At 39.5% G+C, this 16,036-nt stretch overlaps 1 protein-coding gene across 7 annotated transcripts in view; it reads left to right on the top strand.

The window, feature by feature from the left end:
• Window positions 1-16,036, top strand: part of PLD1 (phospholipase D1) — a 219,333-nt gene that overhangs the window by 144,285 nt on the left and 59,012 nt on the right. For 6 of the 7 annotated variants that reach the window (XM_081300815.1, XM_081300814.1, XM_081300811.1 and 3 more), the window contains 4 exons: window positions 51-164; window positions 7,843-7,971; window positions 8,431-8,549; window positions 10,197-10,310. In XM_081300815.1, the coding sequence (XP_081156941.1) occupies window positions 51-164; window positions 7,843-7,971; window positions 8,431-8,549; window positions 10,197-10,310 (476 nt within the window). The remainder of the gene's footprint in view (window positions 1-50; window positions 165-7,842; window positions 7,972-8,430; window positions 8,550-10,196; window positions 10,311-16,036) is intronic. The other variant, XM_081300817.1, reaches the window with a different exon arrangement.

Below are 16,036 nucleotides of genomic sequence, written 5' to 3'. Positions count from 1 at the left end.
ACATAGATATATTTCTTTGTAAAAAAAAAAGAACTCTCAACTTTCTCCAGGTTATCTTAATCACTATAGAAGTCATCAGAATTTAATCCATGGTTTAAAACCCCACTTGAAACTCTTTCGCCCTTCGTGTGGGTCTGAGCAGGGGCTCACTGGGCCCAGCCATGGTAAGTGATGTGTGCGTGGCCGAATCCCTTCAGGCTTCAGCTTCCATTTCATCGTCTGCTGCACAGGCGTAGTGAGTGTGTTTCCACATTGGCTTTCTGTGCACACAGTTTTCACGTCACAAATGTTGTGGAGCGCTTTCTCCGTGCAAAGCACAAGGTCCCTACTCCCCAAGAGCCTGCACTTCAGTAGAGAAGATGAAACACATCTAATAACCAGACAGCACACAGCTTATGCAGTTCAGTAGTGTCATATGGTTCTGTGGAAGGTGGAGGGACTTCTTTTTTTATGATCCAAAAAGGCTTTTTGAGTAGGACACTTGCAAATTAGGTCTGGAAGTGATTTGGTGAAGTTGGGTGAAGACAGGAAGACACTGCAGGTGAAAGAAAGGAGCTGAGCAAAGGTGCTAGGTTGGGAGATAGCCCACATCTTAGCTGTTAGTGGAAAACACACCATGAGGCTGTGATGTGGTTTTCTATGTAAGAGTAGAAAGATATACACGATCGCATGTGGAGGCTCAAACAAAGTTGGGGAGTTGGAACTTTGGTTAAAATTTAAAGAGACCTCATGCTCTACATGTGAATGTTTAGAAACTGATACCTGGTAACCTTTTTTGAGAAGAATCAGACACTTAGGGATTGAATTAACCAGGCTCTGCCTAAATTATGGTGGTGGAAATGAAGAAGGATCTGGCCCCTGCTCTAATAGAGGGATAAGTACTCATCATGATAAATGACAGCAGTAGTAAAATCATCAGCTAGCTTTTAATGTGTTCAGACTCTGCCTATCACTGCCCCGTTGCTCTCAGTGCTAGGTAGTGATATTGTTTCTCCTTTTTACATGTGAGAAAAACTCAGAGATGATAGGCAACTTCCCAACCAAGTCTTCATGTATCACCTTCCCACTGCTCTGGATTCTGATTTGTGATTTAGCAGCAAGGCAGATTACCACATCACGACCTTTTGACCAGAATCCCAAGGCCAAGGTTCACCTGTGCTGTTTTAGGAGATGAGGGACTTGAAGTCAGCCAACATGCCTGGATGTGAGTCACTTATAGTTAGCAAGAACTGCTGAATCGGATAAATGAAGCTGGACCTTGAGCAGTGGTTCCCAGCAGTCTTTAGTTTGGGGACCCTGCATTTTAAAAAATATATTGACTAACCATGTGGTATAGACTAAAGCTCTGATGTAGCTAGGAATTAAATTTGTATTTTTTTTTTTAGAGAGAGTGAGAGAGGAGAGAGAGAGAGAGAGAGAGAGAGAGAGAGAGAGAGAGAGAGAGAGAATTTATTTATTTATTTTTTATTTTAGTTCTCGGCGGACACAACATCTTTGTTGGTATGTGGTGCTGAGGATCGAACCCGGGCCGCACGCATGCCAGGCGAGCGCGCTACCGCTTGAGCCACATCCCCAGCCCTAAATTTGTATTTTTAAAATCATATAGACATTGATATACACTTAAAAATGGAAAACATGAGATGTTTATTTAGCATATGATTAGTACCTGATGCACGTGTAGATTCAGGGACAACAACCATAAGTTCCTGTACTTGACAGAACTTGAAAGTCCTGACAACTGGGGAGCCTCTGAAAAGTCCAGCAGGCTGAGTCAGGGGGGAGTGAAGCTTCAGATGTTAAAGGTACAGAGTTGGGAGCAGGTGCAGGGAGTGCCTTGGACTTCCAGTGTGCAACTTTACTATTTTAGAACTGAAGTTAAAAAGTGAGATGGAGGGATAAAGTTGATGAGCTACAAAAAGTCTGACTTAAGACTGTTAATATTGCTGACAAGAGACTCAGGAGCAAGTGGGGAAGATATGAGTATCACTAAGAGGATCGAGTGACTCAAGCCACCCCCAGGCTGAGGGCATCATACCGACATTGGTGGTCTGAGGACATGGATGTGTTTGGTTTTCTGCCCTTGATGGAAAATGTCCTTGGCATCCATTCACAGTCCCCTCACTAATAAATTGGATGCACATCTAGAGCAGCATTCTAAATTAAGAGAAAGTAAACAACACAACTATCAGAAGAGGGGAATGATGAAGAACATAGTGAGGGGCTCATCCCCTTGAGGGAGGTGTGCATCCATTCAAATATTAAATGAGGACGCATAAACTAATGTAGAAGATTTGTTTATTTAAGTACATATTGAGATACTGGTACTGGGGATGTAGGGAAGAGAGCAGATAAAATGGAGTTAACTAGTTGAGAAAGGATGTGGATTGTATAAACAAATAGATCATCAAACACAACATATTAGAAGGTGGTGGTCATCAAGGAGAACAACAGAGCAGGGTAGGTGGTAGGGGGAATAGAGGGAGGAGTTATTATCATATATACGGTAGCAGAGAATGCTGCTCTAATGAGGTGAGTTCGAAATGAAGATCAGAAGGGAGAGAAGAATGAGGATAAGAGACAGGGAGGGAGGTATCCCAAACAGGATGAATAACAAGTGCAAAGGCCCTGAGACAGGAGGGGGATCGGTATGTTCTAGGAACATTGCTGTGGTGGGGTGGATCGGAAGAGAATGTTAGGAAGAGTCAGAGAGGTGTGCGATTGGGTGGATTATGAGCCATCTCACAGGCTGCTGTGAGAATTCTGCCTCCAGAGAAAGTTACCAGCTAGTCTTGAGTAAAGGCAGATGAAATGTGACTTAGGTCTTTATGGGCTCATTCTTCAGAGCAGATCAGGTGGAAAATAGTTCCAGAGAAGGTACTGAATATATCTTGAGAGTAGAGCTGACAGCATTTGCTGGATATGGGTATGAGGGCTGGAAAAGACTCCAAGTCCTTGGAGCCACCAGAAAGGTGGAGTTTCTGTGAAGTGAGTGAGAGCATGGAATGATGTAGAGCTTGAGGATGACTCCCACTGTGTCGAAATATGCACCTGAAAGAGGTTGACTAAGGACATTAAAGGCCACTAACTTTAAGGTTCCATTTTTCTCTTTTTTACTTTGCTCGCCTTATTTTCATATTGCTTTCAGAGTCAAACATATATACAAATTTAACTTTTAATAATGAGAAAAATCAACTGAGTTAAAAAGAAAAGGTTAGTTGAGTGTTCCCAGAACAGTGCTTCCAAAACTGTAAACTCCCCTGATCCCTCTGTTGGTCCATGCTTTAGTCAAAATCGTCCCACCTGTATCTCTTTATTTGTGGGAGTTCTTCACAAATTTGACTGGAAAATAAAAGTGAGGGTCCACAAAAAATAATGAAGAAACATTTAAACACAATTTAGATTTAAATCGTGCAATGACATAAGCTCATGTTTTCTTATAGGACTTGAAACTCAAATTAAGCATGAAGTGACTCTTTTTAGAAATTTAAAACTGCAGATGAGCTTGAATTAGGGATTTCCATTTCCTGAGAGTGCTGAACATGGTTAGCCTCTCTGTAGTGTCAGTTTCACTTGACTACAAAAAACTTTGTTGAGGCAGGCTCCTAATAAGCCTCCCTGGTGTTATATGGAATGTGGCTGTAAGGTCACCATGCTCACTATGAGATTTTAAACAGAAAAAAATTGCAATAAAATCAGTTCATTCTAAATGTGCTTAATAACCACCATGTATTTCTATAGTGTATATTTTTATTTTTATTCAAAATCACTCAGCCATCTTCAAGAACTTTTTTCTTTCAGAATTATGTTGTCAGAGGGAGAATTTCAGATTGACATTGCTTTCCTTGATACTATGTATTTTTAAAGGGGTTGATTTTATACTTGTTACGTTCAGAAACTGCTTGATGAGTTTTCCTTGTAAATAATATTAAATATATAAGCGAGAGGGGAAATTGTTTTTGCAATTTAGTTGAAACAGGTTTTTCAAATCAAATATCTAAGCAGTGGTATGATGAATGGTAAGTTAACTCATTTCAAAACTATGTTCTCTGGGGTGCAGCCTCCAGGATGTATAGAGTCATTTTTGTGCTGTCAAAGAGCTTATTATCTAATGTTGAGCATGGTTTTAAATATTTGACCTCCTGGTACTTAGTAATTCATCTAGCAGGAGTCATTCACAAAGCCTCTCCACCCATTTAATACAGGTCCAGTAATCCTTATCCATAATTCCAAAACCCAAAATGCTTTCAAACACCATAGCTTTTGTTTAATATACATACTGAGGAACCTATATTGGAACTGGTTGAGGATCTAGGTAGAAATTCAGTAGATAAGAGACCAAGAGGGAAGAAGAAAACAGGCATTTCAGGCAAATTGTATATCTTAAGACCCAGACATGGGAAATACCAGAGGTATTTGTTTCAACACCCCAGACCTCAGTTGTGAAGCATGGTGAATACAGTCTCTTATATAAAATTCTTGGCATCAGCTATGCTTCAGAAATCAGGATGTTCTGAGTTTTAGAAAAGTAATATGATAAGTATACCCTATATCATGTTACCCTTGCAGCAGGATCCTGGGAATACCTGGAATGTAAGCAAACCATTTATATTTGTACAACACCAAGTGGGATCGATAAAGATAATAAATAATTTCTTGTCAGTTCAGGTTGAGTTTTGCTAACAAATAAGCTATGGGAAAAACATATGGATTTTCAGAGCTTGGAGGATTTGGGATTTGTTCTAAGGATTAATTTGTATAGATTGGGCTGGTGGGGTCTGTCTTCACCAGTTTATGAAGGGCCTTGAAAGTCGGGCTGAGACAGTGTCCCTCATCCACTAAATTCTGGAGAAGCCCCATGGGAGAGAGTTTAAGGGCAAAGTTTTATGAAGGTTACACAAGAGACGAAGGGAGTCCAAATAGGTTGTGCTAGGGGGCCCAAGATGGAAGGGAATGGGGTAAACTTTTTCCGAAAGAAGAATCGGCAAAATTCTGATCTGATTTGGGAAGTGGTGGTGGGAAGGGGGGATAGAAACGACAGTAAAGAGAGGAGCAGAGGCGATTGTGAAGTTAGAGCCTAAGTTGCTCTGAACAGAAAGCAGAAACCCCTGAGATGACTTGATACTGTGGGGAGGCTCATGACTTTAGTGTTAGATGTGATTGTCAAGTTCTTGCGGGACAGCTAGGTAAATAGTGTTCCATGACTATATATTTGGTATTCAAAAAAGAACCAGGCCTAGAGGTATACATTTAGGAATCATATGGAAGAAAACGGGAGACACACGGGGAACCATCTTAGTGACAGCATCTAGGAAAGAAGATGGGGAGGGGTAGGCTGGATAAGTGGAGGCTGGACCCTTGGAAGACGAGATGAGGAAACAAAGGAGGAGGCTATGATAAGGCCCGAAGACACTGGACAGAAGCAGGAGGACACCTTCGTCCTAAACTTTAGCAGCTAGAATCTGGGCTGCCGAAGGAGGAAGTTGTGGGAAATTGAGATGGTGAACCCAAAGGTAGAGCAGATGCCATCATGAAGTCATTTGGGAGCCAGATCCAGCGTCATGAGTGCCCCTCAGATCATGGTTGCAGATGCCAGAAGTTCTCTACTCACAGAGGCCCATGCAACTCTGAGCAGTCAGCAGAGTAACTAGTGAGTATTTGGTTCTGTTGCCTTAATAGTTCATTTATTCTGAGGAGGACCCTCATTTATTCGGAATAAATAAAGTTTAGGCCTTGGCTATAAGCAAAACAAAATTTGAATAATGAGCAAAAATAATTTTCTGCGACCAGAAATTTGCTTTGTTTTGTTTTCCTTATCATGGCCAGTTGTTAGATGAAATAAATTTTTAAACAATTATATGGATATCTACCCAAAAACCTTATCTTAGTTTCCTAATTGATGAAAACAAATTATACTTACACACGTGTGTGTGCGCGTGCACACACACACACGTATGAATAAATGTGGAATTTGACCCATTATTTAATCTAATTTTTTTGTACATGCCCTATTTTTCTATTTCCTCTTTTATTTTTCTTTTAGCAATGCACCATGCTTACTATAAAGAGCCTACAGGTGAGCAAATAGACTTACTAGTGTTCTACCCTCTCTACCTTATACAGCAGGAAAATAAATCACTAGGAGAAGTCAACAGAGTTCTACTTTTAATAGTGGTTATTTTTATTTACTTTCACCATTGAAGACACTTTTCTTTCATAAAAAGATTCAGTAACCTTTGGAAGGTTAATTACTCAGTTTGAGATAGAATATTAGTTGTATGTGTTGATTGCACAAAAATATTTAGTTTTTGCAAATATTTACTGATGCCCTCCTAGATGTCACAATTTGCACCCAGCAGTGAGAGGACATTTCCCCACTCCCCATTTGCCCATGAGGAGTTTATAGACTGGCAGCAGGGGCAGAGGCAAGAGGAGCAGCCCTATATAATCACATGAAAGAGTAAGAGGTTTTCTGGGTGCAATTTCCAATGGAATGACAATGCCTGTAACTACATCTCCCTTTGGGATCTGGGAGGTCTTCTCAGGCAGAGACAGCTAATGTGGTTAGGAGATCAGGCCAAGGAAAGGGAAGAGAATTCCAGACAGAAGAAGTAAAGTACCAAGTGAGGAGGCAGGACAGACAAGGCCTGTCACAAAAATACAGCAAAAAATGTGTTCTAGTGGTCCTGGGGTTGGGCAGGAGGAAAACAAGGATCAGAAAGTCAGATTAGCCCTAGTTTGGGAAGAGCTTTCTATGCACACCAAGTCCTTAGGACTTGAACCTCCTGTAGATAGTAGGTGACAGTAGTTTTAAAGCAATGAGTTTGCACCTAACTAAGACAGTTGAGACAGTGTGAAGGTGGAGGTGGTGCTAAGATGACCGGTCTAGACCTCTCACTGGCTACTTGAAGGAGTAATCATTTATTAGTTCCACAAATATTTTCCCATGCCACATCTGTCCAGTGCCTCTTTTGTGCCAAGTGCTGCATTTGTAATCTGGAGTCTGCTCTCTTCATGCTTCATTGTCTTTACGGTCAACATTTTCCCTTTACTTACAAGCTATTTAACTCAAAGCATTTAACTTAAGTGAAGTGGCCTCATAGAGCTCTTTGTGACATGCTACAGTAGATTGCTGCTTGTGTGCCTCTGTGACAAGCATCTGTCTGTTTGTGGTTATGTTTTTTACAGATGCCTTTTGTGATTGTAAGACTATAGAAAGTTAGAGACAAAAGGTCTTAATTGTCATATGGGCCAAATTCTTCTTTTTTTTACACATAGGGATTTCTGACCCAAAGAGGTGAAGCTTGATATCAATTTTAGTTAATTCCAGGGCTGGAACGTGGGCTGTCTGTGTATAAGAGGTTCTTGATTTTTAAATGCAAAAGACAAGAATTACACATAAGGTTTGCATCATGCAGGTGAGGAAGGAGAAATGGCCTGGCTTATTTGTTTCCTTCATGTCTCATGGTTCTCCATCCTCACCTGGTTTTATTGCTCTCTGGTAGTCCCTCCTTGCTAGTTCTTTATTCACTGTTGGCTCTGTGATTGGTTCTTGCAGTGACTGGTAGACAGAATAAGCTGCTCAGTGCTGGAGAATGTTACATTTCATTGTCTGATGATGAGCCTGACTATGGTCCCAATAGCCCACTAACAATAAACTTGCAAGTGTTATAAAACCTCTTCAGCCCACAGCTTCTAATCAAATGGACACATGTTGCCCTAGTTATGAGTCTCAAGAAAAAAAGTTAGGGCATGCAGGTGTTTAATAAGTGAGAGGTGAGACCCCCCCTCTCTGGGGGCCCAGCTGACCCACAGCCTCTGGGGTGGGATTCCCTGCATTCACAGACACTGGCTCCATCCGCAGTTTGCAGACAGGCGTGGGAGAGCTCCATGGGGAGACCAGATTCTGGCATGGGAAGGACTACTGCAATTTTGTCTTCAAAGACTGGGTTCAACTTGATAAGCCTTTTGCTGGTGAGTACATGGTATGAGGTGTGGATTATATTTTGTTATATTTGAGCATCTCAGCAAGTATGCACAGGCATGGTCTAAGTGTCTTTTGTTTTGCTTTGTTTATTTTTGAAATTTTGGCAAAACTGAAGACATGCTTTAGTCATCTACTTAAGGACTGTTTTTTGTAGTTTCAAAAAGAAAATAACATAAAATGGCACTGACCTATCTGAAACCTCCAGGTTTCCTATAGGCATATTTTGGGGGTAATGATCTATAATTCTTCTAAGAGATGGTAGCCTTCCTTTGATCATCTTTTTTTTATGCATACTCTCTCCATTTTCCATCGTTAGAATGGCATATTTTCAGACTATCACTGAAATATTAACATATTTCCTTTTATAAATTGGAGTTGGGGTCAGAGGGTTTCTGTCCCCCCACATGGAAGTTCATGACGGATCCTTGCCCGGTACACCTGGGTAGATTTCATTGACAGGTACTCCACTCCCCGGATGCCCTGGCATGATATCGCCTCTGCGGTCCACGGGAAGGCTGCTCGTGATGTGGCACGTCACTTCATCCAGCGCTGGAACTTCACGAAGGTACTGCCTATTGTTGTCATGACTCAGTCTGCATGAAGAGAGCCAATACTAGCTGGAGGAAAAACCCAAAGGGTTGGCCAGAAGGGGTTGCTGCAGCCACAGCTATAATTACAATCTGCAGTTGGATACATCATTGACAGAGTAGCTGAACCTCTTGCATTAAAAAAGAAAAGAAAAATGCTCCTGAACTTTAACACAGACAATTCAGAGAGCAGGGGGATAGATACTGCTAGAGGGGCCTATGACTTTAACCCTTTTAACATCTTGGACTCTCAGTATTGATTAAGCATTTATTGGGCTGGGCCCAGTAGTCATGTGGAGGGCTGTTGTAGGTGGGAGAAGAGTCTCTTTTAGACAAGAGGGCTCAAACTGGAAAGCCCTTCCAGTCCTGGCATTGCGCTGGATTCCTACTGGTACAGGATTCTGAGAGCCAGCTCTGAGCAAGGCAAGCAGAGTGACATGGACCATTTTCCTCTCTTGGTGGGCCTTTGTTGCTGGTAAGGACTGGCCCTAAATTCTTAAGTTCAGAACATATCATACAGGGTTGTTAGGATCCACCTTATTTACTCAAAATGATAAGGCATTATTCTCCCCCAAGAGTTTGGAAAACAATTTAGAGTCACTTTTTTTCTCATTCATATATATATAAAACTCCATTCGAATTTTTGTGGAAGTTCTAATGGAAATATTTTAAGCAAATTTAGAGGGAGGGCTGGGGTTGTAACTCAGTGGGGGAGCGCCTGCTTAGCAGGCATTGGGTTCTGTCCTTAGCACCACAAATAAGTAAATGAATAAATGTACTGTGTCCATCTACAACTAAAAAAAATTTTTTTTAATATTTCTTTTAAAAATAAATTAGAAATTTAGAGGAATGGATGAATTAATGAAGTGATATTACTTTTAAGCTACTGTATTGTTAAAGATTAAAAACATTGCTAATACTTACAGTGTGGGGGTTTTGTTTGTTTGTTTGTTCCTACATTGGTAATATACTAATAAGTCTTTTTTTTAAAAGTATGCATTTTTAAACCTAAAAAGTGATTTTCAGGTACTTAAGCTAAAGAAGTAATCTAGGCAGGTAATTTATTTTGAGACTGCTTCTAGTACCAAATAAAATTAGAGATTGATAAAATGCTCATTAATAGGAATTTATTATACAAATTATGATTCTTCTTACTATTTTATGAAGCATATTGAAGATGACAGTGCTATATTGTTCCAGCAATATATTTACAACAGTAAAAATTATTTATAAAGTAATAATAATGCCATTTTAAAATTGTATAATACTCTATAAGTATAGATTACATTTATTCTTTCTTTACAAATGTAATACAATGCATGATTGCTACAAAAGATAAAAGAAGGAAATATAGAAAATAGAAAACAAAAATAAATAATTTCCAGTCTTAGAAATGTCCACTAATATTTCTTCTCTTGAACTTTGTGTGTTTATGCTGTGCTGGGGATTAAACCCAGGGCTTCTTGTTATAGTAGGCAAGCACTCTACCACTGAGCTACATCCTCAGCCATTTTTTTCTTTTTTCAAATGAACCTGAATTTCTTTCATAATTATAAACTAGGGAAGGATGAATTTCTTTTGTCATGTGACTCTTTTTTTTTTTAATCTGCTTTTCTTTATTTTAGATTATGAAACCAAAGTATCGGTCTCTTTCTTATCCCTTCCTGCTTCCAAAGTCTCAAACCACAGCCCATGAGCTGAGATATCAGGTGCCTGGGGCCGTCCATGCTCGTGTGCAGGTAAGCCTGGTTTTACTTTTTTGGCAAAATACACTGATTAACGTTAGTATTACTGGACTAAGTGACTATTACAGTGCCTTCTGAGTTTTCAATAAGGATAATTTGTCCAAAGCAAATCTGAATGGTCCTTTTAATATTCGGAATTATATTTCCTGTATTAAATACGTTCAATTCACCCTCATTATAAAACTCATTTATACATATAATAAATATGTGTCTTCAGAAAAGGCCACAATCAAGGAATGACTGTCCTCGTAATTCCTTCTGAAATGATCCCAGTAACATGATACACAGTATAAACCTGGGGCTGATATTGCCTGAGCACCAGGAGCTTGGCTGAAACTTAACATCCGGGAAGCTAGTTATTATAGTCCAATCTAATTTTAGTACTCAATTAACCAAATGCCATTTGGAGGCTCTTTTAATGGAATAAGGAATTTCCTTAATAAAGTCACAAAATTTTATTAAACCCCGTCCAACCATCTCAAGTTACAAATAAGAAAATTCAAACCCAATGGGGCTCTGAGGCGTGTCCAGAGCCAACTGAGTTAGGGTGGAGCTTGAAATCTTGGTCTGGTTCAGAGTTACCCAATCTACAGCCTTTATCAACTACAGCTCAGATACCTTGAAATCATGTGGTCACAGACTGAGGATGGGCTCCCCCCCCCCACCGCCCCCGGCATTGCCTTTGGTTCCCAGTTACTATCATCAGCATTGGAAGCATTATTTAGTAAAACTTCAGCAGTCTGTTAGCCACCATCATTAATGGACTTAAATAATTCAGACATGGATTCTCATGAATGTGATTTTATAAATGAAATATCTAAATCTGTTACGTTGAATTATGTGCAAGTAGAGTTGCGTGCATATAAAAAATAAAGATATTTTACACCATAGATAAAATAACAGAACAATTTTTTTTAAAGTTAAACCACTTGTGAGAATTATATAGGACATATTGAGCCATCCCAGTCTAGGAAGACTAATTTCAACTTGAAGGTGCAGATAGATAGCTGTACACATTTACAGAAATTGGTGAATGTTTTATGAACCTATTTAATTTTATTTTACATGGAAGAGAGAAAATTATTCATGCTAGAAGACAGAATAAGAATGTTGGTATTAGGAAAGTAAGAGAATTTAAGATTTGAACTTGCATTAAAATTGATGTGATCAATTTATCAAAGTTAGCTGATGTTAAGTACCTGTTGAAAATGTATTACTGAGAAATGTGTGTTTTGTGATGGATTAAGAATATTTTAGCCTACTGTTGCAAATACATACATTTTCCACTCCCACATTGGTAAAGCCCTGTCTTGTATATTCTTATCCTGCTGCCCTGATAAGGCAGGTACACACTCTACAAATACTTCTCTTCACTCACCTTCTCCGCACCACTGGGTATTGTGTTAGAGATGGAAATAGATCAGATGACCTCTTTTGATGAGCTCATATATTCATCCCTGATACATTCTGGATTCACTGTGCAAAGTCAATTTATTTTAAAAGGGCATTTACCACCACATGAGTGGGATCCTAATTAGAATAAGTTATACACTATGTATGTATAAAATGTCAAAATACACTCTACTATCATGTATATCTAAAATGAACAAATACAAAAATTTTAATAAGGGCATTTACCAAGATGCATGCACTCACTCATTCATTGATTCAGCCAACTTAGGTTTATTAAGTGCCATCTGTTTGTAAAATGAAGCCATTGAAGCATACTTATGTATGCAAGGGACAGGCAGAAAATGATTTCTCTGCCTCAGGAAACTTAGTTATCTGAGGAGATAAAGCTGTGCTGTTGAATAATTCAGTTAACAGTAAAGAGTACGGTAAAAAGCATGAAGGTACAGACCTACTGGTGAGTGTCCTAAGAAATAAACCTGCCCACTCAGAAGACAGGGAGACTGACTGCAACAACCATTTTCTCTTGGTGATGAAATTGGACAGCATAAGGCCAGATGAGGTACCTGGAGTGCTGGCCTGGTGAGTTTAGATCTTGTCCTGGAAGTATTAGTGAACTTTAGAATATTCTTTTCATCCAAGAAGAAACATGCTACATGAATGTTTTAAAAGGTTAACTTGATTATCCTAAGTATAATCAAACAAAAACCCAAGGATAACAAGGTTAATCTTCATAAAGCATATATCCCTAAAACTTGATTTAGGAACAGGGTTGTTTTACTTTTTTGGCAGCTGAGGTCAGGAGGTGCTAGGGATTTAACCCAGGGACACACTGAGTTATATCCTTATAGCCCTTTTTTTTTCTTTTTAATTTCAAGACAGGGTCCCAGTAAGTTGTTTGGGGTCTCGTTAAGTTGCTGAGGCTGGCCGCAACTTGTGATCCTCCTGTCTCAGTCTCCCAAGCCGCTGGGATTACAAGCATGCGCCATCATGCCCAGCTAGGGACAGTTTTTGAAGTTGGGTTTTATCTGTGAAATGCTAATAATTATTCCATAAAAAAGGTTTCCATGGACAGAAGCTTTTGCAGATGTCTTTAATATTTAATAGGAGGGCTGAGTGCCTTTGTCACGCTGATGTGTTACAAAACCACTAAGTGGGAATGAGGTGCATTTCCCAAGCTTATTTGATGGGATCTCTCATTTTATTTCTTCTCATCTGTTTCTCTCTGAACAAACACTTTGGGACTTGAAGTTTATACATAGGAAGAACTTATTAAACCAAAGAGAATGAAAGCAAGGGACAAGAGAAAAGCCTGGGGAAGTAATTCTGCTGAACCCAGGAGGCCTAAACTAGAAAGGAAGGGACAAATCTGGAATATTTTTGAGGAGACAAGGGGACACAGTGACTAGAAAATGACTGAAAATTAAGAACAAGGAAAAGGTAAAGCTAATTAGTTCAGTGTCACTGACACAATCTCCCGAGAAAAAAATAGGACACATGTCATGTCTAGACTGATGGGCCAGGTCGCTGAAGACCCTGGCAGCTCCGGTGGTAGGTGTGTTCTGGGTGATGTGAATCTTGCAGCGTGATAATGGGTATAATAAAGAACCTAGAAGTGCTGCTAGGCTGAGCTTCTGGAAGCACGAAAATTGTCCCGCTAAACATAATAAAATACATTCTAAAGTCACAGCACGTAGCCTCAGCAAGTCATTTCCCCTCCCTGAACCTCATTTTTCTCATCTGAAAGCTTCCTGATTGGACTGAGTGATATCTACAATCCCTTCAGGTACTTAAAGGGGAGCTTTTCTCCAGCACCTTTGATAAATGAGGTGTCATTATTGTATCAGTTACCTTTCATTTAGGTGTCCTGATATATATAGGAACCGTTGTATAATAAAACTCAAATGTCCACCACAGATACGCATCCTAATTTTTAAAACCGTTATAATTACATTTATCACTAAATAGAAATAGAGCCAGACTCAGAATATGTACCTTGATAATGAAAATTGTTCCTCTGAATCTTTAAGAGGGAAAAAAATTCTTGAAGGAAATTAAAACATCATAGATCCACTTAGACATGTGGCAAAGCAAAAAGAAGACAAAGATTACAAGAAAGGACATGTGAGGAAGTACGATGTCACCAGTGAACTCTTAAATTCACAAGACTATGAGATTAACATTTCTTTTATTCCTCTGGTCCTCAAAACCTGATATTCCAGTATATACCTCTTACCATCTCAGTCCCTAAAGGAAAAATCTCCCTCCAGGAGACCTGACGTGAAGGCCACAGGTAGGGAACCAGCTACTCTCTTTTAGGAGCTCATGTTCACTGCCATCTTTGGGCCCTGGTGATGGGCTGAACCCCGCTTAGCTGCCCAGGCCCCTCTTGGTGCCTGTACCTAATTTTGTATTTGTAAATTTGTATTGTTTTTCTTAAAGAGTCCCACCTCGACCATGGTCAGGTATGGTGGCACATGCCTATAATCCCAACAATTCAGGAGGCTGAGGCAGGACGATTGCAAGTTCAAAGCCAGACTCAACAACTTAGTAAAGCCCTAAGCAACTTAGGGAGACCCTGTCTCAAAATAAAAAGGGCAAGGGATATGGCTCAGTGGTAAAGCATCTCTAGTACCATAAAAGGAAAAAAGAACCCCTTCCCCAATCTGGACATGTCAGACCTGGCCAAATCTGAAGCCCTCCTCTTTTTCAGTACATGTTGTTCAGAAATGATGAAATAACTCTAGTTGTGAAAACAGTGGATGCAGCCAGGATTTACATTTTTTTGAAGATGGGAAAGTCAGAGATGATAAGAAATTAGAGAGAGAGAGATTTACCCTGCTGCCTTTCTCCACAGTGTTGCTTTGCTTTCTTCATGTCATTCACTGGCTTTACCATTTATCTTATTTCCAGACATTATTTTTTCAAATCATAAATGTAGTGCTTAGAGGGCAAGAACAGTAAACTAGGCCTATCTCTGCTTTTCCAAAAATTCCAGAAGGTGCCAAGGGATTTGTGCATGCTACTCAATCTTTAAAGGGTTTATTATCACATTTTCAAAGCTTTCACCCACCTGGCTATTCTATGACACTAGCCAAATGACTATTACCCACTCAATTGAGAAATTGAATAAAATTCATCCTAAAGTGTATTGTTTGTTCAACAGTTTATTTCAAAACATCATTTAGAGGCCATAAGCTTATTACATTATAAAGAAAACAGTATGATGTAGTAATTAAGAGGTGGATTCTAAAGTCAGACTGTTAAAATCCCAGCTCTGCCACTTACTAGCTGTATAAGTAGCTGCTTCACTTCTCTGTACTTGTTTCTATCGTCAATAAATCAGGTCTGATAATAAGTGTCTACTTTATAGGATTGAGTGATGGATATCAGTGGGTAAATAACACATACAAAGCACTCAGAAGCACTAGTTTGTGTGCTGTAGGTACTTTCAAGCTTTCCCTAGTGTTTCAAAAGTTTGCAACAAAGACATTGATGTTTCTTTAGATGGGTCACTAGGTTAGTTCTGGATAAAAATCTTAATATCATATTTATTGAAATAGAAAGAAAGAGCATTTGACATGATAAAGTAAATAATAGGTAGAAATTCATGTCATTTTTTCATGTGCAAAAGGGAACCCAGTTATTTAATTTTTTTAAATACCAAAAACATTGGGCACACCTTTCCACAAAGGGGAACTCAGCCAGGGAGAGGGGCGCCACGTCAGGTAGCGTCGAAGCTTGACCTTCCAGACACACAGTGCTGCTTCTGAAAGTCATCCAGACTCAGAGATGACCTCAGCAGCTTTCACTAACACTCTAAAAATAATCTCAGTGTTTCCACTGAGTGCTGGGCATTCTCAGAAGCCTGCCAAGAGCACTTGGAGTAGACATGGCAGGATAAGGCATGGGTCTGGGAGGAAGTCAGAGGTGGTTCCAAGACTGCATTTAGAAATTCACAGATTATATAAAAGAATGTGTTTTCTTACCAAAAAGAACAAATTAGGTTCCTGAATGTTCCTATTGCCATTTAAGATAGGTTTCTAAGACGGGATATTTGACACATCTTTTAGGTGAAAGAAAATGTCTAATGCCATCAGCTTCTATGTGGAATCGATACAGGGAGCAATCCTTTTTAATAAATCGGGCGGCTAACAGTAGAAACCATCCTGTTGACTCTCGTATTGAGAATCCATGTCTGTATTGGAAGAAATAACTTCACTGAAGGCATGTGTACCATTGCTTAATTGAAAGACAGGAAGGAGGGAGAAAGGAGATAAAGGAAAAAAAGGCAAGGAAATTTATAGGCA

Source organism: Spermophilus citellus, assembly GCF_964194105.1.
Source record: "Spermophilus citellus genome assembly, chromosome: 7".
Lineage (NCBI taxonomy): Eukaryota > Metazoa > Chordata > Mammalia > Rodentia > Sciuridae > Spermophilus > Spermophilus citellus.
Note: the sequence above shows the minus strand (reverse complement) of the source record. Positions and strands in the feature narration are given on the sequence as shown.